Source organism: Desmodus rotundus, chromosome 4 (assembly GCF_022682495.2).
Source record: "Desmodus rotundus isolate HL8 chromosome 4, HLdesRot8A.1, whole genome shotgun sequence".
Classification (NCBI taxonomy): Eukaryota; Metazoa; Chordata; class Mammalia; order Chiroptera; family Phyllostomidae; genus Desmodus; species Desmodus rotundus.
The window spans coordinates 102,250,778-102,278,174 of record NC_071390.1 but is presented as its reverse complement, the minus strand read 5'-3'; the positions used below and the strand labels follow the sequence as shown (position 1 = coordinate 102,278,174).

Below are 27,397 nucleotides of genomic sequence, written 5' to 3'. Positions count from 1 at the left end.
CCAAATATGTTTCATTAACTGAGGTCAAGTAATTTCAAGAAACTCTAGACTAAATAAAGGTCAACAAGACTTTTTCACACATTGTGGTGTATCACGAATCAAGAATTAAAGGCTAGAGTATGCCGCGTTTTTCAGAATGATTTGATCACATGACATTTTTTTAAATGAAACATTTCAGAGTGCCAGTGCTAGGGGATCTCGGTCTGAAGAAGACCTGCCCAGAAGGGTGCAGGTTGGTTCAAAGCCAGATCAGAGTAAGTGAGGACCTCTCTGAGCGCAGGAGGTTTGGAGTCTTCTGAGAATCTCCAGTCCAGGGAACCTCTGAGATAGCCCGTGGGCATGGAGACCTCAGTTTTCACATCCCTGCATTCCTGGGCAGCCGGGGGTCCCTGTCTTCCAAGCAAACAAAGAAGAGTTCCCTTTCCAAGCCTGCTCAGAGCATTAGGGACACTGTGTGTGGAACTCTCCCTATGACGTGCTTCTAATGGAAGTTGGACGGGTAAGCTCCCTGCAGATGCGTTTTTATGGGATTAAAAAAATACAAGGTGAGGTCATCGGGCAGGAAGAGGGAAGGGTTGAATGTTTGATTAAACCACAGTTATATTAAATTCAGACTTCAAAAACAAAGTCCTGATCCAAATTAATGGGAACTCGTTATATTTTCAATATTGTTTTTGATTAAAGGTCCTTCGAGTTGAGTGTTATCTGCAGTTAGTCATTTTGTAACAACTCGCATTTAAAATATTACCAGAGGAATATGATATTTTCATCAGGATTTAATGACAGAAAGAAAAGTAATGTGCTAGAGTTCCTAAACCGTTTAATTAATTGACACTACCAGGTCCAAATGGAAATATCATCCTAATTGCAATACCTAACCCAGCAGTGCCCTTCGTATTATCATAAAGTCTCTTATAAAAACAGAAGATGACCTAATGAACTGGGACATGTGTTTTCATTATTTCATTATTTGGGAGAATAAGAAACCATGAACAGGTAAAAACAACTTCATTCTTATTCTCAAAATCAAGAATACCAGATTTATCTTAGGTGAGAAAATTACAGCATGAGAACATGAATATGAAAGCAGATTTTTATTAGAACTGAGTCATTTTTGCTAATATCCATGAGCATTTTTCATTACTTTTGTCAGGCTGACATGATTCATATTCCAAGGCCACACACTTTGTCACAAAACATAACTTAATTCTAATAATTGAGACTATGTGTCTGCTGAAAAATAAGAAAAGCCTTTAAACTTACAGCATTTATTTGTGAGAAACAGAACATTGTATCACTCCTTCCTTGGACACAGAGAAAATTATCAGTAAGTCAGGCATCTAGCATTAGGAGGCTTATTTATTGTTTGGTATCTATGAATTCCCTCATATTGCCTTCAAAATATGAAAGCAGCACAAAGTACAACTGGTGCAGAGCTAGACATTGCGCGTGTCCTTCAGTGGCAGGCTCCGGGGGAAGGTTCTCTGAGTGAGTACGGCCGGAGGGCCTCGCGGTTTCCGGGCTTCAGCCTGACCCCGCCCCACGATGGCACTGTGAAGTCACCGTGGGGACAAAAAAGGAGCCCAAAGCAGTGGTGGTTGCATCCAGCAGTTGTCATGAAACAGTAAAGGTTAAACATCAACTATTAGGAAATTTTTTTAAAATGTGTATATATTTGAATTTTGAGAACTGAAGGCAGAAAGTCCAGTGCGAAAACCCGCAACACTTCTGTAAATTCAGACACATATTGTGGATGCTGTCCATGTGTTCGGCAGAAAATAAATCAAAGTTTTAAGGAATTCCCTCACAAACCTAAGCTTTTAACCAGAATGGAAGTTTAATTACCAGACTGCATCATTAGTTACATCAAGTTATTTAAGTCAAAGGTAAAATCACCAATTCTTTAAGTGTGTATTTAGCACTGGCAGCTGCGGGGTGGAGGCGGGCGGGGGGGGGGGGGGGAGAGATGTGATATGCAGGGAGCGTGCAGCTCACACTCACAGTTTATACTTGCTTGTTTATATAGTTTTCCCTACGAAAAAACCTAATTATAGAAAGATTTCCTTAACGTGAATTTTACAAATGAGCCGAAAGTTATGGGCTGCAGTATCATACCTCTGCCTCAGAAAGACAGCCGGACTTACTTGCATGCGTAGGTGTCCACGGATTCAATGTACATGCACACACCGCCGTGTAGGCAGTACCCGGCGTGCGACGGGGGACATTCTCGGTAAGTATTTCTCACAGAGTAGCGGCCATCCTCCCTGAGATGAGAGGGTGGAGTCGAGTCTAGAAGAATCAAAGGTGGTACTTTTATTTTCTGAAGCCATCAGCGTCTTCCAGGTACAGGTATCCCCCCTGCATTTTGGAAGTTTGCTTTACTCCACTTCACGTTACAAAAGACCTACATTAGTGCACTGTTTTTGCTAACCAAAAGCAATCCGAAGAGGATTTCTGTTTTTATAAAAAAGAGGCAAAAGTGAAAATAGCATTCAGCATTTGCTTTGCATGAGCCCTTAGAAACCCAGGCACCCAGCAGCTGCCGCAGCAGCTCCTTCCTCAGGAAGCACACGGAGCATCTCAGCAGCAAGCTGCCACAGCTTTGAGCTCTGTGAGCATCATCGCTTCATCTCCATTTGTTTTGTGCACCTGTTCGCAAGACGTGTTCTAAGGCACCTTAAGAGCTGATGAGGGCATTACCCCTTAGTGTAAAACTGGACATAATTAAGAGTATGGACTGATAGGTTATTTGGAGGGGGGGTCTAGGAATGCTCAAAAATTTTTGCATATATACAACTGTAATTGAATAACAATAAAAATTTTAAAAAATGAAACTCGATCACAAAAAAAATTGCGTATAAATTAATGGTAGTAATTGCTCTTTCACTTTACTTCATTTCAGCTTTTGGATAGCAGGGGAAACCTGTGTCAATATCAGGAACTAGTGGCTGTGAACAGTTTGTGATCTAGTGTCTCTTAGTGACAGTAGAACTATCGAAGCCACCACAGTTTCACTTTCCGAACCAGACTCTGCGTCATTCACCGTGAAGAGAGCCATTCTTTCTGCAGGTTCAGTGTGTTTTGACAGAAAGCATATTGGAGACAAAGAAGAGAATGGTCAATCCTAAGACACCGAATGCATGCAGAGTCACTGATCTCATTATAAAAGCACATCTGTCATCCATAAACACACACTGTATGAAATGACAGCTGGCTTTAAGAGGGTCTCACTGAACCACAGTATCTCTTTATGACTTATAAACCACCCACCGATACACAGCCCATTACCCCACAGTCCTGGGAGTCTCAAAAGTTTCTCCCACACAAGGGTTTCTTCTCAAAACTATTTTAAGTTTCAGGGGAAACCTCAAAGACAAGACTAGTCATGTTGAGAGACAGGAAATGTTACCATACATAGGAAATGCCAAAGTGGTAAAGTCCCTTTCACTGAATGGTTCACCACACGGTAAAAGGAAAGCATTAGGATGTGCAGCTGACTGTGTAAATATTAGCAGTCTTCCAATGCCTTTAAGAAGAACAAATTATTTGAGGGGAAGAAAGACCCAAGCAAGCACAGAATGTTTCTTTATTAGGAGGCTTCCTTCTTGTAGAGCTGAGGGGGATAAATAGCTAGCAGGGGAAAGGGCCCTGGATCCTGGTGCCCAGGTCTGGGAAGCCAGTCCCAGCTGGGCTGCGGGTGGTGAGAAGACTGGGTTCTGGGGAGAGGGTCCAGGAAGCAGGTGAAGACCACTGTAAACATTTTTAAAAGAAAGAAAAAAGATCTGGAATCCTAATTCAGATAATAAAAAATAGTGACTCTTTAAAGTAATATTTTAAAATTCTTGAAAGTGATTTAAAATGCTGAAAGTCCAGGCATCCTCCCCAACCTGCCCGGCCCTGCAGTTTCCCAGCAGCCCGAGAAACTGACGTTACAAATCAGCATGCTAGCCGCATGGTTAAAGAGAACCCCTGTGTTGCCACTTTTATTGAACTGTGGGTATTAGAAACAGATTTATTTCAGATGCTATCAAATTAAAAAAGAGAGAGACCATTTCACGTTCTCGAACCCAGCATCAACCTAATCAGGAGAGCAAACCCACCAGCCTGATTAAAACAAATTATTTTTCTTTTTCTTTTAAAGATTTTAGTTATTTATTTTTACAGAGGGGAAGGGAAGGAGAAAGAGAGGGAGAGAAACATTAGTGTGTGGTTGCCTCTCGTGTGCCCCACACTGGGAACCTAGCCTGCAACCCAGGCATGTGCCCTGACTGGGAATTGAACCTGCAACCCTTTGGTTTGCAGGCCAGTGCTTAATCCACTGAGCCACAGCAGCCAGGGTATAGACCAAATGATTTCTAAAATCTCAAATGCAAATAAACTTGGGTACAGAATTTTCCAGAATCAAGTTCCTCCTTTTGGATCTAGATCTCCCACCAACCTACCAGGGCAATTCCGTCCAGGTTCAGACAGGCTGCTGGCACACATGCAGGTGTAGTTTCCCTCCATATTGGTACAGGTGGTATTTTCCCCACAGGTGTGCATGCCCAGTTGGCACTCATCAATGTCTGTCAGAAAAAAGGAAGTAGGAAAGAGAAAAGTGGGGTGGAGAGGAAAAAAAGGTCATGTAACTGGAACACCCAACATTCCAGAAGGGGGGTATCTTTCACTTCTGTTATGCTGCATGTTCTCAGAACTCTACACATTTCTAGATTCAAAAATTTTATCATGAATGTTGGTGAGAGTGATGAGTGGGATCACTCGGCTACGTGCTCATTCATGTAAAGTCCTGGCATAAGGCTGGGGGGTCTTCCTACTGTTTGGAAGGAAAGGATACTCCCAATACCAGTAGCTCAGTGGGAAAGTTGGAGATTGGTAAGCAACCTCAAGGCAAATATTTAGAAGTTCAGATCATAACAAATAAAACATTATTGTCTTTTTAACATAAATATAAACTTAACATAAATATAAACTAAGTCATCACTTTCTTTCCAAACTATCCACCTTTTTCTTTCTTAGTTACCACCACCCTAACATTTAGGTCCCTCCTGTCTTCCGATTTTACATTACTGTAAGAACAACCTTCCTTCATTCCCTGTGCCCCACTCTCCTCCGCTCCACTCCTGAACGGCAGTGCCAGATTAGTCTTCCCAAACCGCAGCTATCATCACTCTACCACTTGACTCAAATGCTGCCAGTGCTCTCTGCTGCCAAGAGCTCCACCGCCCAGTGTGGTAGCCATGGCCATGGGTGTGCATCGAGCACCTGAACCACAGCTAGTCCATGTTGTGCTGGAAGTGTAAAACAATGCTAGATGGTGAAGACTTGGTACCAAAATAAGAACGAATGTAAACTTACCTCAATAATTTTATATCGATTATATTTTAAAATGTTAATATTTTTGATATATTAGAATAAATAAAATATATTTAAGATTAATTTCACCTGTTTCTTTTTATTTTTCCTAGTGTGGCTGCTAGAACATTTTAAATTATATGTGTGATGACTGACATGACATTTTTATTGGCAAGGCTGGTCTAGAAAAGTAAAGCTCCAATGACTAACCGTCAGATTCTAGTCTTCCACAAATGGAGCCCAACCCACCTGTTATAGACTGAATTGTATCCCACCAAATTCATAGGTTGAATCCCTGACCCCCCAATGTGACTATATTTGGAGAAAGGGCCTGTAAGGAAGTAATTAAGGTTAAATGAGGTCATTAGAATGGGGCCCTGACCCAACAGGTGATTATAAGAAGAAACATCAGATTCCCTCCCCTCCCCACTCTTCTCCTCCTCCTTCTTTTCTTCTCCTTCTTCTCCTTCTTCTTCTCCTTCTCCTCCTCCTCCTTCTTCTCCTTCTCCATCTCTTCCTCCTCCTCTTCCTCCTCCTTCTTCTCCTTCTTCTTTTTCTCCTTCTCCTACTTCTCCTTCTCCTCCTTCTCCTACTTCTCCTTCTCCTCCTTCTCCTTCTTTTTCTTCTCCCCCTCCTCCTTCTCCTCCTCCTGCTCATTCTCATTCTCATACTTATTCTTATTCATCTTTTCTCTCTCTTTCTCTTTCTCTCTCTCCCCCTTTCTCTTTCCTCATGAGCCACAAAGAAGAAGCAATGTGTGTATGCAGCGATAAGGCAGCCGTTTGTAAGTCAAAGAGAGTCCTCACCCAGAACTGAATACGGCAGCACCTTGATGCGGAACACCTAGCCTCCAGAACTGTGAGAAAATAAATGACTTGTTTAGGCCAGCCAGTCTGTACAGCACAAGGACACCACCTTAACAGCCTCAGTTTCTGCTTTCTCTCATATACAACCTACACTTAGTGCTCAGTTAAGTTATTTCCTATCCCTTCACATTTATGCCTTATAAAAAATTTACTTATGCCCCAGGTCCACCCAAAATAATGCTTCCTGACTGAAGTCTTTCCCAAAAACTCTAACAGATATTTCTTTCAGTTTGGAACTTCCACTGTAGTTTTAGCTTCTCTTATGATGCATAACTTTCTTCACCAATGATCACAGCTATATGTATTTCTTTAAGATCATACTCTCCTTGCAGGTAAGGACTGACTTCATCATCTTGATATTCCTCACAGCTCCTAGTACTGTGTCTTTGCACTAATAGCAGCCAATCAAATCTCTATCCTATTGCATTGCTATCCTGAATGGCTCAAACTGAATCTTTTTTAAAAGACTGACTTCCTGTTATTATCTCTGTGAACTATCACCTTGAGAGTGAGAGAGAGCTTTTGCAAGAAGCAAAATCAAAGATATACCCTCGGCCAAGAAACACAACTAGTTTTTGCAATAAGAATGACAACAACACTTCTATACAGCAGTGTATCTATGTCTCTCTTTCTCTATCTATCATATATACACGTATATGGAGAGGAAAGGAAAGAGAGAAAAGGAAAAGGAGAGGGAGGGAGAGAGGACAGGAACAAGCTCGCTGCTGCTATGGGGTTGGCTGGGCCTTGACACCCCGTGGTGTGTTTGATACTGGAAAGGAGGCAGTTAGTAACAGAGTGAAAATCCAGAGTCCAGGAAAGTATGCCTTCCTTTTTCCTCAAAGCAAATGAAATATAAAGCCTATTTGTCTAAATTATCTATGAGCCTGCTTAATTAGAGCAGTGACATTTTCCTGACTAATAGCCAAATATGTGCTTAAAATAGCATTTACAGATGTCTGTGGACGCCACAACGCTAATCTCCTAAAGGTCTGATTTAAACCAACCAGATCCAGAAAACTGACTGAAATTTCATCTTTAACCTCAACATATAGGAGAAAGCAGTATGATAGCTTCTTATCTGGGTATCTGCCCTTCACCGTGAAAGATTTTTGTTTTCAGGAAGAAAAGTAAATACTCAAAAAGACAATTTAAAGCCCTGTAAAACTTCAGACTACCACTTCACTGGCTATGATGGCTTTGGGCAGGTCTTCGCTTGTATGGTGATGCCACGCTGCTGACACCTGGACTGGAACAAGACATTCACTAAGTGAACTCCCCCCAAAGAGCCACTCCCAGACCTTGGCAGAGGATGGTGGTTATGAAAGAGGTCTTAATCATTCTCTATTTGTATGCAAGTGTCAGGAGCTTGAGTCTTTCATCTGGTGAATATATTGAGAGCCCCTGCAGAGCCTTTTCACAGAACCACACCTCCTCTCCTTCACACACACACACACACACACACACACACACATACACACACACACACAGTAAAGCTTGTATCAGCTCTGTAGTTCACCACCGTTCAATTGGCAATTTGGTGAGAAAGAAAATGTTCAATTCCCCTCATGATGGCTCAAAGTATAGAGTATTGATGAGGCACTGGTGTAACTCAAACCCAGGGAAAAGAACCAGAAAGGCAGAGGGGTAAATTAGCTCTACAGGGTGTTTTTGCTGACTCATGCGAGAACACATGGGCACAAACTTGACTGTGTACCAGAAACTGAAATATGTCACTTTGAACAGGTCACACAACTCCTCTTTCAGTTTTAACATGCATGTCACCCCAGTTATGTCCGTTTTTTGTTGGCCACCACACCCAGAGCATTTCGTGATTCTCTGAGGCCAGCCTCCACCCACCCGCCTCGCACACGCGCTCTTACCAAGGCAATGAGTCCCATCTCCTTGGTAGCCTTCTGAGCACCGGCACACGTAGCCACCTTCAGTGTTGATGCACTCGGAGGAGGGGTGCGGGCAAGCTGCGGTACCCATGTCACATTCATCTACATCTGTAGGAAAATGAGGAACAAACGAACTATATAGGCAACCCTGGTGTAAATGAGCATACTAGGAAAAAATAAGTATAATCTTATACACAATCATTCAGCTATTTACAGAGACTGCAAGTGCAATACAAATCCATAAAGTTCATATCTTAATCAATTTTCACAGATTTCTCACATTTGATTAGCTAAGTATGTGTAAATAAATCACTTTGTGCATAGTTTCAGACTATGAGTCCTGAGATTTTTACAGTAATTGCTAACTTATTTTGAGGCTATCAGTATAAAATAGAAGGCTATCCATCTCAATCTATTTATTAAACTAAAACTTATGACCTAAGCTTTAGGGGGGAAAATGGTTGTGTTTTTATGGGAAGTGTTGAATTTATAAGTTTGACTTGAACTCAAATTCATGCTTCTGAAATAAATTATAAATTCTTCTCCTTAATGTCAACTGCATATATTTCATAACTTCACCATAAACGCAATGTAATGTAACAACATATTATATGTTTCATATTTTCTATGCATGCTATCCATTATCTTTTTAGCTGATACCAAACAATTTATTCAATCCCGCTGATCATGTAAGTCTTTCTGGAGATTTGGAACCCATACAGTCTCAGTGTTTCTGGTTCACTCTTTTTTACAATTATGCTCATTGGCCTTTGCTCTTACCAGAACATACTCTTCCATCCCCAGCAAATCCTCTCAAACACTGACACGTGGCGACCTCTCCCTCTGGGACACATTGAGAGTGTGCACCACATCCCATGGGACCGCAGTCATCTTCATCTGCAACAGCAAGAACCCCATCAGATTATTTCCAGACCTCAGAGGCAAATATAGGCTTTAATGTTCTGGGTTCTACAGAACATTCCAGCACATCCTTTTCTAAGTTCTGGGACAAGTTAACCCTCCAACAGAAGCACTCTTGACCTGGAAGCTATGTCCATGTGAAAGGATCTGTAAGCCATATGTTTCCATTTACATGCTCTCAACAAATCTTTAGTCTTAACTGTTTGGTGTTCAAATAGCCCTGTGTGAACTTAATGTACAATTTTTAAAAGCATTTAAAATTTGATTCATAAAATTGCTTGGAGTAAATGGATTCAAATTTCAAAAGGTTTATTGCTTATTTGAGCATTCGCAACCATTATGACATACCAAAGCGGTTGGTATGTTCTTATCCCTCAAAGTCACATGGAGTAATATACAGCAAGTAGCTTTGTGTACTAACATGACAAAGAGATTCAATCATAAAGATTTGTTGTCAATTTACTAAAATTATGGTTTATGAGTCATAGAATATGTATGTCACAATGTATGTTTATTATCAAGATTTATGTAGTGACTTGCAAACCTCGAGGTACTTTTACAAAGTCATGAACCATATAAAGTAAATGCTGTAAATGGATCAATTCATTTCATACTCCATTGAAATGCAAATGCCCCAGGGGACAGAGTTGCATGCTGAGCCATAAATATGAGCAAATTTTTCTCCCCTTGAACTACTTATGTATATAATCATTCTCCAAGTGCCTCCTCCCTTTCTGAGTTGGGGGGATTTGACATACCACAGGAGGATATAATCTGTCATCTGTCTACTCGCTAGTAAGTTTGCTCATCTGAGTATAGAAGAGGTCAAACTTGCCCATAAATTTAAAGAAAGTTAAATGATCAAAGTAGGATTTGATGCCATGTGAATGCAGACATTGGGTAATTGTGTTTGATTTGCTTAGCTATTTGAGTAAGATTGCTCTTGTGGGAAAACATGCCTTTCAGGCTTCCTTGGTAATGTGTCACTCATGACTCTTAAAGATGGATAACTTCAGACTAAATCAATTACCCATTTGATTCGGCTTTTATTTGGAGGACTAGCTTCCAAATCACAAAGCTATTCAGAGTGTGTGGTGGACAGTATCCAATTATGCAAGACATTTTAAATCACTTGCACAATTATCTTAAATTAGAATATGATTCAGGATTTATTTGGTAACTTGCAAACATTAAGGCTGCTTTGCATAATGAAAAGCAATGGATATGCAGTTGTTGGAGGGATGGGCTATAGCCAAAGTCCTTTCTGTCACAAACTAGCTCTAGAAGGAAGGAATGCCCAGGCTCTACACTCCTTTTCTGTAAAATACAGGTGATGATTTCTGCCCAGTCTACTTCACATGCCTGTTGAAAGAACTTGAAAAAAAAGAGATTAAAAAAATTCCTTTGAGAATTATAAAATATTATGCCTATGTAAATAAGGATGATAAAGAAGAAGAATACTGTGACAGCCTGAATCAGAATTAGCCTATCACACTAGAAAACTACATTCTGGGGCCTGTTCATAAAATTAATAATTTTATTCAAAAGTATCTAATACATGCCAGACCAAAAATACAGTGGTGGAGAATACAGACAAGAGCTTTGCTTTCTAGTGTTGAAGAACAACTATGATAAGCACTATTCATGAAACAATACCTACTATAGTCCGTGAAGTAGCTCTCACCTCACCCAGACAGGAGACTAGAAAAGCCTTTCTGAGTAGGAGCATATAAAGCTGAAATCTGAAGGATTTGCAGGATTTGACGGGGTTAGGAAGAGCACTGTGGGACAAGAACACAACAACACCTGCATGTGACAGGTAAGGTCAGGGTAACTGAAGCAGGTCACAGAAGGCTGGGGATGGAAGGGCACACGTTTAGGTGGGTGAAGTGTGTAAGGGCTAGCTCATCTAGGGCCCAACAGGCCACATTAAGAATTTTAAATTTTATTCATGAATTTGAATAACTCATGATTTTAGTAAATTTCACAATAAAACTTTTAAAAAGTATATTTTATTGATTATGCTATTATAGTTATTCCAATTTTTCCCTCTTTGTCCCCCTCCACTTAGTATCCCCCTTCCCTCCAGCAATCCCCCCTTTCAGTTCACGTCCATGGGTCATGCATATAAATTCTTTGGCTTCTCCATTTCCCATACTATTCTTAACCTCCCCCTGTCTATTTTGTATCCACCATTTATGCTTCTTATTCCCTGTACTTTTCCCCCATTCTCTCCCCTCTTACTCCCCACTGAAGACCCTCCATGGGATCTCCATTCCTGTGAATCTTTTCTCGTTCTAGTTGTTTACTTAGTTCGTTTTTCTTTTTTTAGGTTCGGTTGTTGATAGTCGCAAGTTTGTTGTCAGTTTACTGTTCATAGTTTTGATCTTATTCTTTTTCTTAGATAAGTCCCTTTAACATTTCATGTAGTAAGGGCTTGGTGGTGATGAACTTTAGCTTTACCTTGTCTGGGAAGTACTTTATCTGCCCTTCCATTCTAAATGATAGCTTTGTTAGATAGAGTAATCTTGGTTGTAGGTCCTTGCTTTTCAACACTTTGAATACTTTTTGCCAGTCACTTCTTGCCTGCAAGGTTTCTTTTGAGAAGTCAGCTGACAGTTTTATGGGAACTCCTTTGTAGGTAACTCTCTGCTTTTCTCTTGCTGCTTTTAAGATTCTCTCTTTATCTTTAACCTTTCACATTTTAATTATGATGTTTCTTGGTGTGGTCCTCTTTGGGTTCAACTTGTTTGGAACTCTCTGAGCTTCCCAGACTTGTATGCCTATTTCCTTCACCAAATTGGGAAACTTTTCTTTTATTATTTTTTCAAATAAGTTTTCAATTTCTTCCTCTTCCTCTTCTCCTTCTGGCACCCTTATGATTTGGATGTTAGCATGTTTGGAGATGTCACAGAGGCTTCTTACACTATCCTTGCTTTTCTTAATTCTTATTTCTTCTTTCTGTTCTGGCTAAATGCTTATTTCTTCCTTATGTTACAAGTTGTTGATTTAAATCTGGCTTCTTTCCTTACACTGTTGGTTCCTGTAGATTTTTCTGAATTTCACTGAGTGTAACCTTCATTTCTTCCTTTATGTTGTTGCCATACTCCATGAGTGCTTTGAGCATCCTGATCACCAGTGTTTTGAACTCTGCCTCTGACGAGTTGGCTATCTCCATTTTGTTTAGCTATTTTTCTGGGGTTTTGTTGTGTTCTTTCATTTGGGCCATATTTTTTTGTATCCTCAATTTGGCAACATTGCTGTGTTTCTTTCTGTGTATTAGGTAGAGCTGCTTTGATTCCTTGTCTTAGTGCACTTGTTAAGTTATAAGGGGCAGAACCTTAGGTATTCGATAGGGTGGAGCAACCCACTTCACCACTTTGTGGCTCTGTGTAGGGGGAGGATTCTGAGTGGGGACAATGCTGCTGCCTGGCTTCTGGAGGTTTGCCCAGCACTTGCCCCTTTTCCTTTCACTTCAGCCACTTCCCGTATGCAACTGGCACCCTTCCAGTTGTTGCCCTGGTGCTGAATCCAAGAGTGGGTGGCTTTGTGTAAGTTCCAAGTCCATGTGGACCCTTTAAACAGACTCTCCTGAAAATCTGGCAATTTCTTCCACTACTCCACCCACACTGGTTTTTACAACTAGAAGTTTTGGGGATTTATCTCCCTGGTATCGGAACCCTGTGCTGTACAGTCTGGCCTGGGGCTGGGATCGCTTACTCCCAAGGTATCCCTCCTGATTTTTATCCACCTCACATGAATGTGGGATCACCTGTTCTACCACCACCGCTGCCTCTCTGTGCCACACCACATCTCCTTGCCTCTCCACCCATCTCTGGTCCATCTCTGCACCTCTGCCCCTCCTACCCATCTGGATAAAGGTGGCTTCTTTACATCGTTGGTTGTCAGACTTCCATACAGATTGATTTTCTGACAGTTCTGGGTGTTTTTTATTTTGAGGTTTTGTTGTAACTCTTCTTGTGGTTGCGCAAGGAGGTAAGTGTGTCTACCTATGCCTCCAATGTGACTGGAAGTCTGCTCAAGGTAGGAGCAGAAGTGTTCTCCACTGTTTCCTAGATGCCACTGCTATAGCCCTCCAAAACTTTTTATGATTGAATTTCTTTGTGGTATTGTACACAGGTTTACTTGCTACATATCAGTCTGTGTGTCTTTGGGCAATAAGAATATATTGACATAAAATCCAGTATAGAGTTTTAAAATCTTTTTTAGTATAGAAACTTTGTTGAAATGAAATCTCACTCATAAATAAGACCCCTTAGGCTAACACAGGTACAACTACAACTTTGAAGACAAAGATAAAGAAGAACACAATCCAGGTATGAAAAGATGAGGTAGTTTTTAACCAAAACAATCAATTCCACCTATTCCACACAAAGCAGAGTATAGTCTCCATGTATGAAGCCAAACACAGCCTATATGATATATGTATTCCAAATCTTTGGCCATTTTATCCCTCCCCCATCTTACCTATGTGCCTAATTTACTGTCATTCATCTTGGTCTTTGAGTCTCCCAAACATTAGTTTTTTTAAAATATGCTTTATGAACCTCTAGGGATCCCTAGTGGCTCTGAAAGTTTCTCCATACTGCTAATACTTATATTATTTCCTCATATTGTTTGTCTCCACATCAGACTTTGACCTTGGAGACCGGGGCTGTATTTATCTCATCATGGCATCCACAGCACTCAGCATGGTGCTGAGTTTGACAAAGAAATAGCTGTTAAATGAATAATATCCTTGACGTGACAATGTTTTCAGTACTTCTTTTCTTGACATGAACTAATTATTTGGTCCTAACTTAAAAAAAAACTTTGGTCAATTCACTAACTTCATATATCTTAGTCTCAGTTTTCAAATCTGAGAAATGATGTGATAAAGGATCAAATTAGAGGATAAAGTACCTGATAAACTCTAAAGCTCCATACAAATTATCACTATTAAAAATATCTGCCTCTTTGTATTTTTATCAGAAATCACACTGTAAGTTCTTCTGAGGAGGGGTATGAGGTCCCAGGGATGTGTACATTGACAAAAGAGTCAGCAGATCACGGAAGTTTGATGAGTATTTGATTAAACACATGTAATGTCCTACTGTGGTTTCCAAACTTATTTTTAGTCACAGACATTTTGTTAAAATCTTACTCAGCTGCACTGACTGAAGGTCAGAGACCTAGAGTGAGAAGGGGTGGAGCTTGCAGAAGACCTCAGGCTGAACTAAATCCAATTTGGAAACCACTGGCCTCATGAGTGAATATATAATATAAAAGAATTAGGTTCTCTAAAGTTGTTACATACTGAACAAATAACTTAGCATTTTGGTGATAAATGTGTCATATAGGAGAAAAATTCTAATATTTTCTATTTGTGGATTTTCTGGAGCAGCTGAAGGAAACAAACTATATTTTCTTATCAATTATTATCTACTTTTACACTAATGGAAGTACAGCTACATGGGCCAAATACGAAAAATACTAGGTATGGAGGGATACACTCTAGTCTGCTCTGTCTTATTTTTTGCCTTTGTTTCCAAGTTAGATTTCTTCCAAGAAGGTTTAAGTCCAAAGAGTCTCAATGAGTCAAGTTCATATGGAGTCATCTTCCTCAGGCACACAGTTCAGACAAGAAGGACCAAAGTGTGGCTTTGCTAGCTTTGTGTAGATTTAACCAACGTTAGATTAGAGAGATAATTCAGAATTTCTGATTGGTGGGATGGAAATTGCTGGGACCAAAGCAGTACTAGAGACTCGTTATTCATACCTGACACCATGATTTCAGCCACAAGCATATGTTGAGATTGTGTAGTGTTATCTTCAGACCCTTGACTGCCGGATAATAAGTCCGATGACATTTCTTGATTACTTAGATCTACTTCACTACCTATAGAAGGTCAACAGATATAATTAATATACCTTTCATGATTCAAGAAAAGTTTTGTTTAATTTGTATTTATGGCTCTTGGTTAGTTGAGAATACAGTAACAGCATTCAAGGAAACTATCAGGGTCTTGGTGACTTTGAACACCTCACTGGCTATACCACACCATCCCAGCTTTACTCTATGCAACTTGATGGTTGAGGGAGGGGGCTGGCAGGGAAGAAAGGCAGGATATTTTTAGGTACTGGCAAAAAAAACCCAAAAACCAGAATCCTTATGAATATAATCAGCTTATAATCATAGAATGTCATTACAAGGGAAAAACTGATGAGACGCCTTCCATACATACTCCTCCTTTAGGCTGTTTTCAACACTTATTTTAGCCTGATTTTACTTGTATTTACATATGTGGATGGGCATAAACAAGCCATAATTTAACATAGGCATGGGACCTATGCAACTTCCCAGATATGGGAGAAATGGATCCCTTAAAACGCCAAGTGTGCTCTGTAAGCATGGTGCGTGGATCCCTGGGGTCCCACTGCATAGAATTTATAAGGTCAAACTATTTTTATAAAAGGCAAATAACTTTGATGTGATTTGACTTTTTCCACTGTATCTGGATTGACACTAATGGACAAAAGCCATGATGGGTGGAACTGCAAAGCCTTGACCTGAATCAAGCCATGGCACCAAACTCTATTAGTAGTCATGTTCCTCACCGCCACATATAATCGCTCTCTCTCTCTCACACACACATTCTCTCTCTCTCTCTCTCTCTCTCTCTCTCTCACACACACACACACACACACACTTCTTTCATTTAAAAGGATCCTTGATGAAGAGTAATAATTACTACCCTGGCCATTGTGGCTCAGTTGGTTGGAGCATTGTCCCATAGACTGAGAGGTCTTGAGTTTGATTCCTGGTCAGGGCACATACATAGGTTGTGGGTTTGATCCCCCATCTAGAAGGCAGCCAATACATGTTTCTCTCTCTCTCTTTCTCTCTCTCTAAAAAGCAATGAAAAAATGTCCTTGGGTAAGGATTTTTTAAAAAGTAAGAATTATTAATCTTTTAAAATCTTGCCCATGGAATATTTGGCTCTAACATTCTTATAATAAAGTGGGAAGTACACATAAAACACTCTGTTATCTGTGAAGATACTGAATTATGATGGTTGCCTGAAGGAAAATAACTTGTATGCTCTTTGACTTGCAAGTTAAAACTAGTCTTTTTTTTCACTGAACATGATTTTTACTTGAAAGGATAATTGATAAATTATGTATTAACACTTGGGGATTTGGCAAGCTTTTTTTTTTTGAAAAAAATGAATGAAGTGAGCCTGTCATTTCAAGAAAAACAACTCACAGTACTTGTTGCCATAATAAAATTTGAGCTTTCAACTGAAAAGTAGAATTCTATTATAGAAAATTTATTGCACTACCATGAGCTTGACAAAATCTCAATACTCAAAACTTTTCTGTTGTGTTTGATTGTGATACTTAATAAATGTGATTTTTGTACATGAATGTGCCAATTGGAAGATCTGCATAACTCAACCAAATTTTCAAATGACCAAAATATGATGCGACCAAATCATGCAAGATAAAAGAGACACTCAAAGTACAAAATAGATCATTGGATTTTAATGTGTCAGAAGACAAAAAAGTTCAATGATATGGCTTCAGATTCCACATTGCAACTAAGCTCCAAGAAACTACCAAATGTATAGTGCTGATATAGTATCAAATAAAAAATGCAAAAAAAGGCATCTGAAAAAGCTATTAAATATTCCTTCCTCCCATTTCCAACTCCATGTCTCTGTGAGGCCAAATTTTCTTTATAGGCTTCAACCAAAACAACCCAGCAGCAGACTTAACCTACACACAGGCAGGAGAATCCAGCTGCCTTCTATTAAGCCAGACATTAGATATAAAGGTAAACCAATGCCATTCTTCTTACTGCACGTTTTTTTTTTGTTTTGGAAAATATAATCATTTCACTTATTTCTATAAAAATATGTTATGTTCATATATGATGGAATATTAGTATAATTTTAAGAGATATTTTTAGAATTTTTTAAATTTCCAATATAAATATTGATAGATGTAGTTTACAAAAACAAAAACTCTGGGATTCTCAATTATTTTTAGAAGTATAAAGGGCACCTGAAGCCAAAAATATTAAGAACTGTTGTCCTAAGGCAACAATCAATAGAAAGTTCTGAAAATCCAAAATATCCAATTCCGGTCCATGATCTGAATAGGCACTTCCCCAAAGAGGACATACAGATGGCCCATAGACCTATGAAAAGATGCTCAAGGCCACTAATCATCAGAGGAATGAAAACTAAAACCACAATGAGATATCATTTCACACCTGTCTGAATGGCTAACATCAATAAATCAATAAACAACAAGTGCTGGCAAGGATGTGCAGAAAGGGGAGCCCTAGTGCACTGTTAGTGGGAATGCAGATTGGTGCAGCCACTATGGAAAGTAGTATGGAGATGCCACAAAAAATGTAAAATGGATCTGTCTTCTGATCCAGCAATCCCACTTCTGGAAATATATGCAAAGAAACCAAAAACATTACTTCAAAAGAACATAAGCACCCCTGTGTTCATTGCAGTGTTATTTACAATAGCCAAGATATGGAAGCAGCCCAAGTGTCCATCAGTAGATGAGTAGATAAAACAACTATGGAACATTTACACAATGGAATTCTACTCAGCCATAAAATTTTTTTTTTTACCATTTGTGACAGCATGGATGGACCTGGAGAACACTATGCTAAGTGAAATAAGCCAGTCAGAGAAAGATAAATACCATATGATTTCACTCATATGCGGAATCTAATGAACAAACTGAACTAATAAGCAAAATGGAGACAAACTCATAAACAGAGAGCAGCATGACAGTTATGAGGGGGTTAAGGGGTGGAAGGATCAAGCAAAAATGAAAAAGGAGTCATAGACACGGACAACAGTGTGGTGATTACAGGAGAAGGGAGGTACAAGTAGGAGAATGGAAAAAAATACAGTTAATAAATTGTGGTATTTTTTTAACAAAAAGAAGCCCATACTCATCAGAGGAAGAAAATAAAACACTTGGCATCCCTAAAATCAGAGGAGCTTCTAATATATGAAATATTAAAGATCAGCAAGTGCATAAGGTTCAATGTAGAATAAAACTATATTCCTGGGCCAAGGTAAGACACATAATTTATTATATTACCTGTCGATATCTGATGGACATTTAGAGCCAGACACATTTTCCCATCTGAGGCCTTCACAAAACCTTCACGACACGAACACTGAGCAGTTCCAAACTCCTCTTTGCAAATGTGTGCACAGCCTCCGTTTTGATATAAGCAGGGATCTGCCCCTGGTGGGGCAGAAAAGAGATGCATTCACAGAAGGGCTTGGAGATCAAAAGGGTGTCCTTGATACAAATCACAGTGTACAGCTTTTGGAGAAAGAAACTCGTTGTATCTAAGTGGAGCCCATATGAAGAGCTATTTCAGAAGACTTCTTATAAGGAGCCATTAAGATTAGTTCAGAATGTTATTATCTTATGAGTTATTTAAGTATAACCAGTACATTTGTCCAAGAAGCTCTTTAGGCTAATGAAATTCCTATTTCCTAGCTCATGATCTAGTCAAACTGACAAAGGGCAGCAAGGAAAGAAGAGTTACTGTAAGTCACTAGAAGCTTCTTCTATGTGCTCACTCCCTGGCACTGTCGGGGAGCAGAGAAAGGCCCCAGTGTAGATCGAAGCTCCCACTGCATGTGTCTAAATTGTCCCTCCCCCTCCCCCTCCCCCACCCTTAGTTCCTTTAACCCAAGAGTCTTTTAAAAGGACCACATAAGTAACAGCTGTCCAGGAGGGGGAAAATGAGATTGGAAGACTAAAGCCCAAATTCACTACCAGACAGTTTTAGTATAAACAAAATCTAAATCTCAGGAAATTTTAATATCTCCCTAGATTAGTGAGAATGGCAAAATCTCCCCTCCTCCCTTGCTATCAAACAATTAAAATAGTTGTAGATTCCAGTCAAAGAAAGACTGTGTAACATGTCCAGTGTACCTGGTTTTGCCAATGGATGAACTACAACCAGTGATGAGGGCTTCAGCATGCTGCCTCGGAGACGTACCCTGTTTTTGCCAGTCCTCTTGTTCACCCTTATTACCGATGGCACAGTCCAGTCAGAGAACCACACGTGATCCTCAAACACAGCCACAGCAAATGGGCGACCTGCAAGAGGTTCCCGTCCACGTCATCCATCTTGTCTTTGCCATGAATATGTTTCAAAGGACAAGGCTTGAAACGTTCATGCGATCCCTAGACTAAATCAACTATTTAACATAGCTGCTAAGCAAGGTACGAGCCACCACCTGACGGGCAACCTCGTCTCAGCATGGAAACCAGGTGGTGTGAAGTCCTCACAAAGCCCATTGTCACCCAGCATTCGAAGAACTGGAGAACGTGGCCTCATGGATGTACAGGGTGCGGTGAAAGTAGATTTATAGTTGTGAGTACGCAAATTACAGAGTTTATTCTCGTATTATTATTTATTAATTGTTGTATTATTTTCCTTACGAATAACTGTAAACCTACTTGGGCCCCACCCTGCAACAGCACCTGGATGAGAATCACTGAACAACGTTTGTGTTCGTGTGATTCTGTCACTATTTATAGACTAAACTCCAGCAAATAATCTTAGCCCTCTTTGCCTTCAGTTCCTTGGCTTTTGAATGGCAGGAATAGGTAGTATACTAATTCACAGGTTGCTGTAAGGATATTTAAAAATTTAAGATACCGTATTTTTCAGACTATAAGATGCACCGGACCATAAGATGTACCTAGGTTTTAGAGAAGGAAAATAGGGAAAAAAACCCCTGCTCCACCACTGCCCACCCATCAAGTGATCCATGTAAGCTACATTCATACTATAAGACACGCCCCCATTTTCCTCCCAAATTTGCGGGGTAGGGAGCACGTCTTATAGTCCAAAAAATATGGTAACTGAATAAGAGTGTCCTCGAATTCCCAGCTCTATCAACATATTTCCCTGCATTGGACGTCCACCTCTTTTCCTATCTTGCCTCTTATCTAATAATATTCACCCATTGACCTGTGCTCCTGGTGTCCTCTGTCCTGCCTGCTCTAGGCCATTGTTTAGTCAATTATCCCTTTTGTTTACATCTTCATTCTTTTCATTCTACTAGCTTCTTTCCTGTAACTAATGAATAAATATCTTCAGGTCTCTCCCATCTGAATTTCCTCATCCCCTTGACTACTCCTCCTGGCTTCTTTTTGTCTCTTTCCTTCCATTTTTAGCCAAGTGTTTTGAAAGTCATTTATTATCTGCTGCTGCCATTTTCATCACTACCAACCCCTGGGTTGGCCCTTCTGACCCCACCTCAACTAAACCCACTTCCCCCTGATGCTGAAGTTGCTCTGATAAGATTTTCTAATATTTAGTGAGAAAGGAAATGTTGTAATATACCATATCAAGTAATTAAAGACTAAAGCTAAAGACACCCAAGTTTAGAAGCTTTAATCACATCCTGTCACATTCCCCAGGCGGTGCTTTGCAAGGAGAGATGGGTTTGGTGGATTAGAATGAATGTCTCCCTCTTCTGGCAGCAAATGCAAATGCCTTCTCCAGGTGACGGGGAGCCTCCACCCATCATTACTGACCAGGGCCATTAAGATTTATTTTAGTCTCCAGCCCACTGTCCCAAATTAAGGCCATACATGCAGCAAAGGAATTATTTTATAAAGCTATTGGGTTTTTTATTTGGGTAAAAAAAACAATGTCACAATATTTACCATCTTAGCCCGTGCATAGTTGAGTAGCATTAAGTACATTCACGCTGTTGGGCAACCAAATTCCAGAAATTTTTTAGCTAGTAAAACTAAAACCCCATACCCATTAAACAACAACTTCTCATTTCTCCCTTGCCCTAGTCCCTGCCAAAGGCCATTCTACCTTCTGTCTCTATGAATTAGACTACTCTAGATACCTCAATAAGTGGAATCATAGAATATTTATCTTTTGTGACTAGCTTATTACTTAGCATAATGTCTTCTGGGTTCATCCATGTTAGAATGTGTTAGAATTAGCTTTAGTTTTTCAATAAATAGCCCACACTAGACATAATACTTCTTACTTTTTGGTTATGAAAGGGCCACAATTGCATTTAAAATGAAGAATAAATTCCTTCGATCTTTACATTAAAAGTCTTGAACTGGCAGTTGAGAAGCCACCATTTACATACCTTTAGATGGCACTGTAGTGATGGGAATAGTTATTCAGACATTTAAAAATTCTCAATTATTTGATAATGGCCTTTAATAAGAAGTTACATTAGTCACAGATTAGAGTAATAGTACAAATTATTTTTTTTAAATATCTGTTATGATTTGGGGTTTAGAATATTATGTCTTTACATTCTGCTTAGAAAATTTCAAATCCTTTAGGGCATTCACATATCAAAGCTATAATTTCACATTTATCTGGCAGATGAATTTTTTAAATAGACCCATGACTTCACAGAAACAATATTTGTGTAACTCTCCATTGTCCATCTGCTTCCCACAATGATTCAATAAATATCTGTTATGTGCATGGATGAATAAAGTCCAGAATTGTACACAAGTTTATGGCTTATTGTGAAGCAGTAAGCTTCTTTAATTTTTAAAGAAACTTAGAAGTATGTAAAATTTTCAGTTAGACTTGTCTTGATCTACTTAATATATAATACAAATCTAGAAATTCATTACCTCTAAAATCAGCAAATGAGCAAAATAAATATCTTATACAGATTATTAGCTCGTCAGCTTCTTCCTCAAAAAAAAACCCCATGTGTTTCATCTTCCCAACCAACCAGTTTGTAAAGCTCCAAAGCATCTTTAACATCCCCTTGGCCCTCGTTTCTATTTCCAATCTGTTAGTAAATCCGGTCATTTTTTTAAAATTCACAGTGATTTTTAGAAAATACTCCAGTCCTCTGTTTTACTGTTAAGCGGCAATATTCTAGCTCAGCCCTTCATTAGCTGTTGTCTAGACAACTTTGTAGTTTCCTAACTAATTTCCTTCTCTCTAAATTTCCAATACAACTCTCATACTGTTGAAAACCTAAGTGGTTATCCTGAAATACCAACCTCAATATATTTCCTGCTCAAGAACATGTGAGGGCTCTCTAGTACATTCAGGACTAAGCTCATCCACATATCTTGGCAAGACTAACATACAAATACCAATTTTTGCAGCCTTATTTCAAATGACACAGTTTTATCACCACCTATTTACCACATGGCCCAGTTCAAATGTTTTTGCAGACTCCCTGAGTCAAAAATGAATCTCTCCATGAATCTCAGAGCCACTTGTACTTGTTTTTAAACAGTTACCATAACTACAGTGTTTTAAATATATTTAAGAAAATACACACATGATAACCCATGTAAAATCTGAAACTATATAAGGAGGAAAACCATATCAATCTTTGTACATGTTATCAACCGATATTCACTAATCTCTGAAGGGGATATTATCACTGTTGTGAAAATGACATTTTCTAAAGATAACAGCTGAATCAAGTTCTTATTCTTAAAGAAGTTTTAAACATTTTGATATTTTCATTCTGGTTTTTGGAAAACTTGGAATAGAGAAGTGATTATACGTCATTATTTTTTATCCAGTATTTCAATGTTCAGGTAACACTTGGAGCTCATAAATCCGTGGAGAAGTCTATTGGCCTGTCTGTGCCTATTCCTGTCTCACCGTATGGTTAGGAGTGTGTGTGCACGGCGTGTGTGTATGAACACATTTTGTATTTAACACTCATCAACTCTCAGGCAAGATAAAGAAACCCCCCATCCAAAAGCCTCACCTACATCGTTCTGGACAAGTCTTTGGCGTTTGGAACCATCCAGATTGGCCATTTCAATCACAGACTGCTTGGCATCGCACCAATACAACTTGTCAGTTAAGAAATCAATCGTTATTCCACTGGGCCAGACCAGCCCAGAGCTGGCGATAACCAGTCGGCCAATGCCTCGAAGGGAAGAACTTTCAATTCGTGGATTAATCCCCATATCAGTCCAGAACAATCTCCTTTAATCAAGAAAGCATACAACAAATAAAATTTGCACAAAAATTTTCCCATTCCTTCATCATTGGAAATGTCAATTTAAATCACTTTAGGATAAACTAAACAATATAGAAGAAAGAAGTATAGCACTGTATATTGAACAAATAATTGTTCCAAAGCAAAAGCTTATCTTTTCTAGGTAGAGCATCTTGGGCAGGAAATGATGAACTAACACTCAGGTCATTAGATAAAATGGGAATTATTAATTTAACACTCCGCAGAATATAACTAACTGAAGATGTATTCAAGTGCATACTCTCAAATTAGCGTTTCATGCTGCAAAAAGCAATGATATCTTGCTAGCCTGTCCCTCTGCTGTGTGAATGTAAAACTCACTGTACCTGTAAAACTACAACATAAGGGGAAGAGCATATTTATCTATTACCCAGTTTCACACAATGTACTCAACTACCTTGGCTAATTTTAAGTTCTGCACATTACATCCATCCTATAACAGTGCTGAGAAACATTTTTTGTGGTCAATATCTTTTCTCTGGTCTGCTTAGAAATGGTTAATATCAATTATCAATTATTACCTATATATATATATATTTTAAAGATTTTATTTATTTATTTTAGAGAGGGGAAGAGAGGTAGTGAAACATTAATATGTGGTTGCCTCTCACTCTCCCCGCACTGGGGACCTGGCCCCCAACCCAGTCATGTGCCCTAGACTGGGAATTGACCCAGTGACCCTTTGCTTTGCAGGCCAGCACTCAACCCACTAAGTCATACCAGCCAGGGCAATTATTACCAATGTATTATTTCTCATAGACCATTGTAAATAAAATAGAGTTCATTTTTATCTTTGTTTCTTAAAATATAGGAAGAAATTGGTGATTCTCCTTAATTCTCTGAACCTAAACCAACATTTATCACTAATTAATATTGAACAACATAGAATCTTCTAATCTTTCATGATTTTTATTTCTTCTTGTCTAATTCTAAAAGTGACCTATCATTTGAACTCATCTTATGATTTTTCTGAATAGAATTAATAAGTTATACAATCTAAATGTTTTCTTCTACTCAAGAATGTAATAGTGTAGCTTTTTAAGGAAAGCCATTTATTGGGCTTATGTCTAATTGATTAATAAATTTTAGCCCCTTTCTTTTCAGAAAGAAATTGAATTTGAATAAAATGAAAGGATATCTAGACAATAACATTTTCATATAAAAATAGAAAATGAAAAGACATTTAAAAATGAAGATATTATGGTAGCCACATCATTTCTGAAAATATGGACAAATCTAGTGGATTTTCTTCATTTCTGACTCCACTGACCACCTGTGATCTTAGTACAGATTTTAGACATTAACATTTTAAATGTGACAACTGCGGAAAGGCATCTGAATTTCCTAAGTACTTACTTGGCCATTGGATGAACAGCGATTCCTCGTGGCTGAGAGATGTCCTCCTTAATGATTACTTCACGATGTTTTCCATTTAAATCACTGCCTTCAATGACAGATTTCCTAGAATGTATGTCATATAAAGAGGCTTGTTACACTAACTTTGTTTTTTAAATGAAAATACTCTGTTTCTTTGTTTCTTACTGAATGCAAAGACAAGCATTCTGAACTCTCGCCCAGATCAGGACCAAACGCCTGTCTTTACCACATGCCAGTATGGACCCCAGGCAATGAAAACGCACAGTGAAAGGGTAAGGTAAGAGGGGACTGTGTCAGTGGCCTGGCAGGGATGAAGCCAGTAGTGTCAATCCCACCACCCCTTTCTGCTCACAACCTGCCATCTCCTCTGGAGCCAACGGCAGCCAGCGGGGAGAAGGTGCCAGCCTCACGGACACAGATCCCAGGGAGGAGAGAGAGTAAGTCTCCAAGGGCCACAGAGACAGCCAGCACAAGGAAGGGGGATTCATGTCGACTTCAACTTTCTTCCACAGGATACTTATAAAACTAAGAGTACTAAGCTATTATTTGCTAAACTTTACATTTAAAAAAATAATGCTCTGGCATCAAGCAGAGAAGGAAATTCTTATTTCCTAATGTTTCCATTTATTTGTGAAACAACCCTTTATTATCAGACAAATAATTACTGAGCAGCACTACTCTATATGTCAGGGATCAGCTGATGCGCTGGAGACACAATAGCCTGGCTCTGTCCTTACCGACCTCCTAGTTGAGCAGGAGAGCCGGAGAGGGACAGGGAAGGTGAGTAGACAGGGAAAGAGCACCCTAAGCAGAGGCCTCAGCAGGTGCCAAGTCTGGGAGACCTAAACTAGTGTGGAACAGTCATAATCTCACATTAGAAAGTTTGCTGTGGCGTTAGCGTGGAGGGTACAAGGCAGGCAAGAGATGATGGTGACTGAGCTAGGGCAGCGGCAGTAAGATGGAGAAAACTGGATGGAATCAAATACGAAAATCTATCCCGTAAAGCTGACCCCGTCATGGGCCTATGGGGCAACCTGGGCTTCTGAACAGCCTCTGGAGCAAACAGGACCACAGGCAGAGCAGGGAGAGCGGTACCCCTTCCCACCAGAGGCTGCCCATTCCCCATTTCCCTACTGAAACTAGGGAGTGTAACTACCTTTAACCCATTCAACAGACATCTGAGAAGGGCCTATCTCGTTCTTGTGTGCTGCCTGCTGGCCCTGTTTCCCTGCTACAAATTAGAAAATAAAACTATCTTAAAGGCATTGAGCAAACATCTGGGAAGGTCTTACCCTCTTGTTCTTGTAGGTAATGTCTGCATGAGGCAGGCTTGCCCAGAAGCATGAGGCAGGACCTTTCTCTCTGCCTGATTCTACAAAATGCTAAGGAGACCTTCTGCAGGTGGCTTACTAGAGCACACTTTCTAGCCACTGGGTGGGGAAGGGGTTATATAAATTCCTCCTCACAGGCTACAGGCAGAAGGGAGGTAAAGGCAAAATGGCTCAGGACCTGTGTTGGGTCAAACATGCTATACAAACTTGCAGTTCAGGGCAGTGGATAATTTTTAAACCATTTATATTCCAATGCCACTTTTAAAAGATAATTTTATTCCCAAATGAAGTGGTTGTCAGAAAGATACTGCTGGGTAGAAGGTATTTTGAACTCAATGTGTCAAAGTCACTCAGCCACAACTGTCACTGTGCCTGTTCCCTGTCTGGGAGCGAAGGAATTCTGAAGCGACTAGCTTGTGACTGTTGGTTCTGTGCACTCTGTGACGTCATCTCTAAATTCTTACTGTTTGAACAGGGGTCAGGTGATAAGAACTGACACCAACATAAACTCCTGACTCTGGAGCTGTTAGCTCAACACTATACTTCTATTTGATTCAGCCAGAAAGCAGGTCTCAGACTCCGGTGTCGGTAATGAGAAAGCCAAGAGGATCGTGGACCCTGGGCTCACCTGAGTTCAAGCACAACCCTTAATGTCTTGGAACACCTGTCTCTTTGTATCCGCTACCTGACTGGTCCTAACATCACTGGGACCCTCTAAGACCCACACCCCTTCCAGGGCAACAGTTGGCCATCCAGAAAACTGGAAAACCGATTTTTACCACATGGTAGTTTTTATCTCAAAAGAATGAACAAATAGATACATATTTTCACCCTCTTGATTCTTTTTTACTGGGCAATTGACTTTAGGAATCAGGATTCCTTAGTACAAAATAGTAGCATTGCCAGTGAAATTATCAATTAGCCTCCTTCCTACTGTTAGGTGTTAATTTGAATCTTGTCTTTTCTGAAGCCAATATAAACTAGAAGCATCCACTCTGGTTCTTTTATTGGTTACGAGTTACCATATAATCTAATATCACAAGCTTGGAATCTCAGTTATTTAAATCCAATTTCTAGCTAATATCAAGGTTTTCAAACTATAAACCTTTCATTTCCAGATAAATTAAAGGTTTTCGTTTAGCAGCTGCCTTTGGAGGAAAGAGGACTTAAGAAGGGCATGTCATTACTGAAGCCAGTGAACCAGGGACTGCTTCCCCGGGATGCGGTGCCCGTGTGTGCCCTGCAGGCCTCACCTCCGCAGGAGGTCCCCCGGCGCTGTGAGTCAAACACTGGTAAAACTAGAGGTGCCAAGTGAGTGTGGGAAATATGAGGAGACCTGGCACCCTCAGAGGGGTCCACAGCGACTGACATCTGCTGTCCTGATCAACGTTTATGCTTCCGAGAACAGCCGTGTACAAGCTCCGTTATCAGGCACAGCTGACATTTTAAATGTCCTTTTAAGTCAGTTCAACGCAGAGGAGGCCATTATTATGATTTTGAGAATTATTACAACTGAAGCTGACTTTCATTTGTTATATGACTCCGGGTGGAGCACGTTGTAATCAACTGTGATC

General features: G+C 39.7%; 1 protein-coding gene across 3 annotated transcripts in view; it reads right to left on the bottom strand.

The window, feature by feature from the left end:
• Positions 1-27,397, bottom strand: part of EGF (epidermal growth factor) — an 87,901-nt gene that overhangs the window by 12,819 nt on the left and 47,685 nt on the right. For 2 of the 3 annotated variants that reach the window (XM_045187065.3, XM_045187075.3), the window contains exons 12-20: positions 24,472-24,576; positions 22,840-23,063; positions 19,028-19,195; positions 18,176-18,325; positions 14,820-14,939; positions 8,900-9,016; positions 8,102-8,227; positions 4,443-4,565; positions 2,145-2,289 (exon numbers count right to left, since the gene is read on the bottom strand). In XM_045187065.3, coding sequence (XP_045043000.2) covers positions 2,145-2,289; positions 4,443-4,565; positions 8,102-8,227; positions 8,900-9,016; positions 14,820-14,939; positions 18,176-18,325; positions 19,028-19,195; positions 22,840-23,063; positions 24,472-24,576 — 1,278 coding nt within the window. The remainder of the gene's footprint in view (positions 1-2,144; positions 2,290-4,442; positions 4,566-8,101; positions 8,228-8,899; positions 9,017-14,819; positions 14,940-18,175; positions 18,326-19,027; positions 19,196-22,839; positions 23,064-24,471; positions 24,577-27,397) is intronic. The other variant, XM_045187071.3, reaches the window with a different exon arrangement.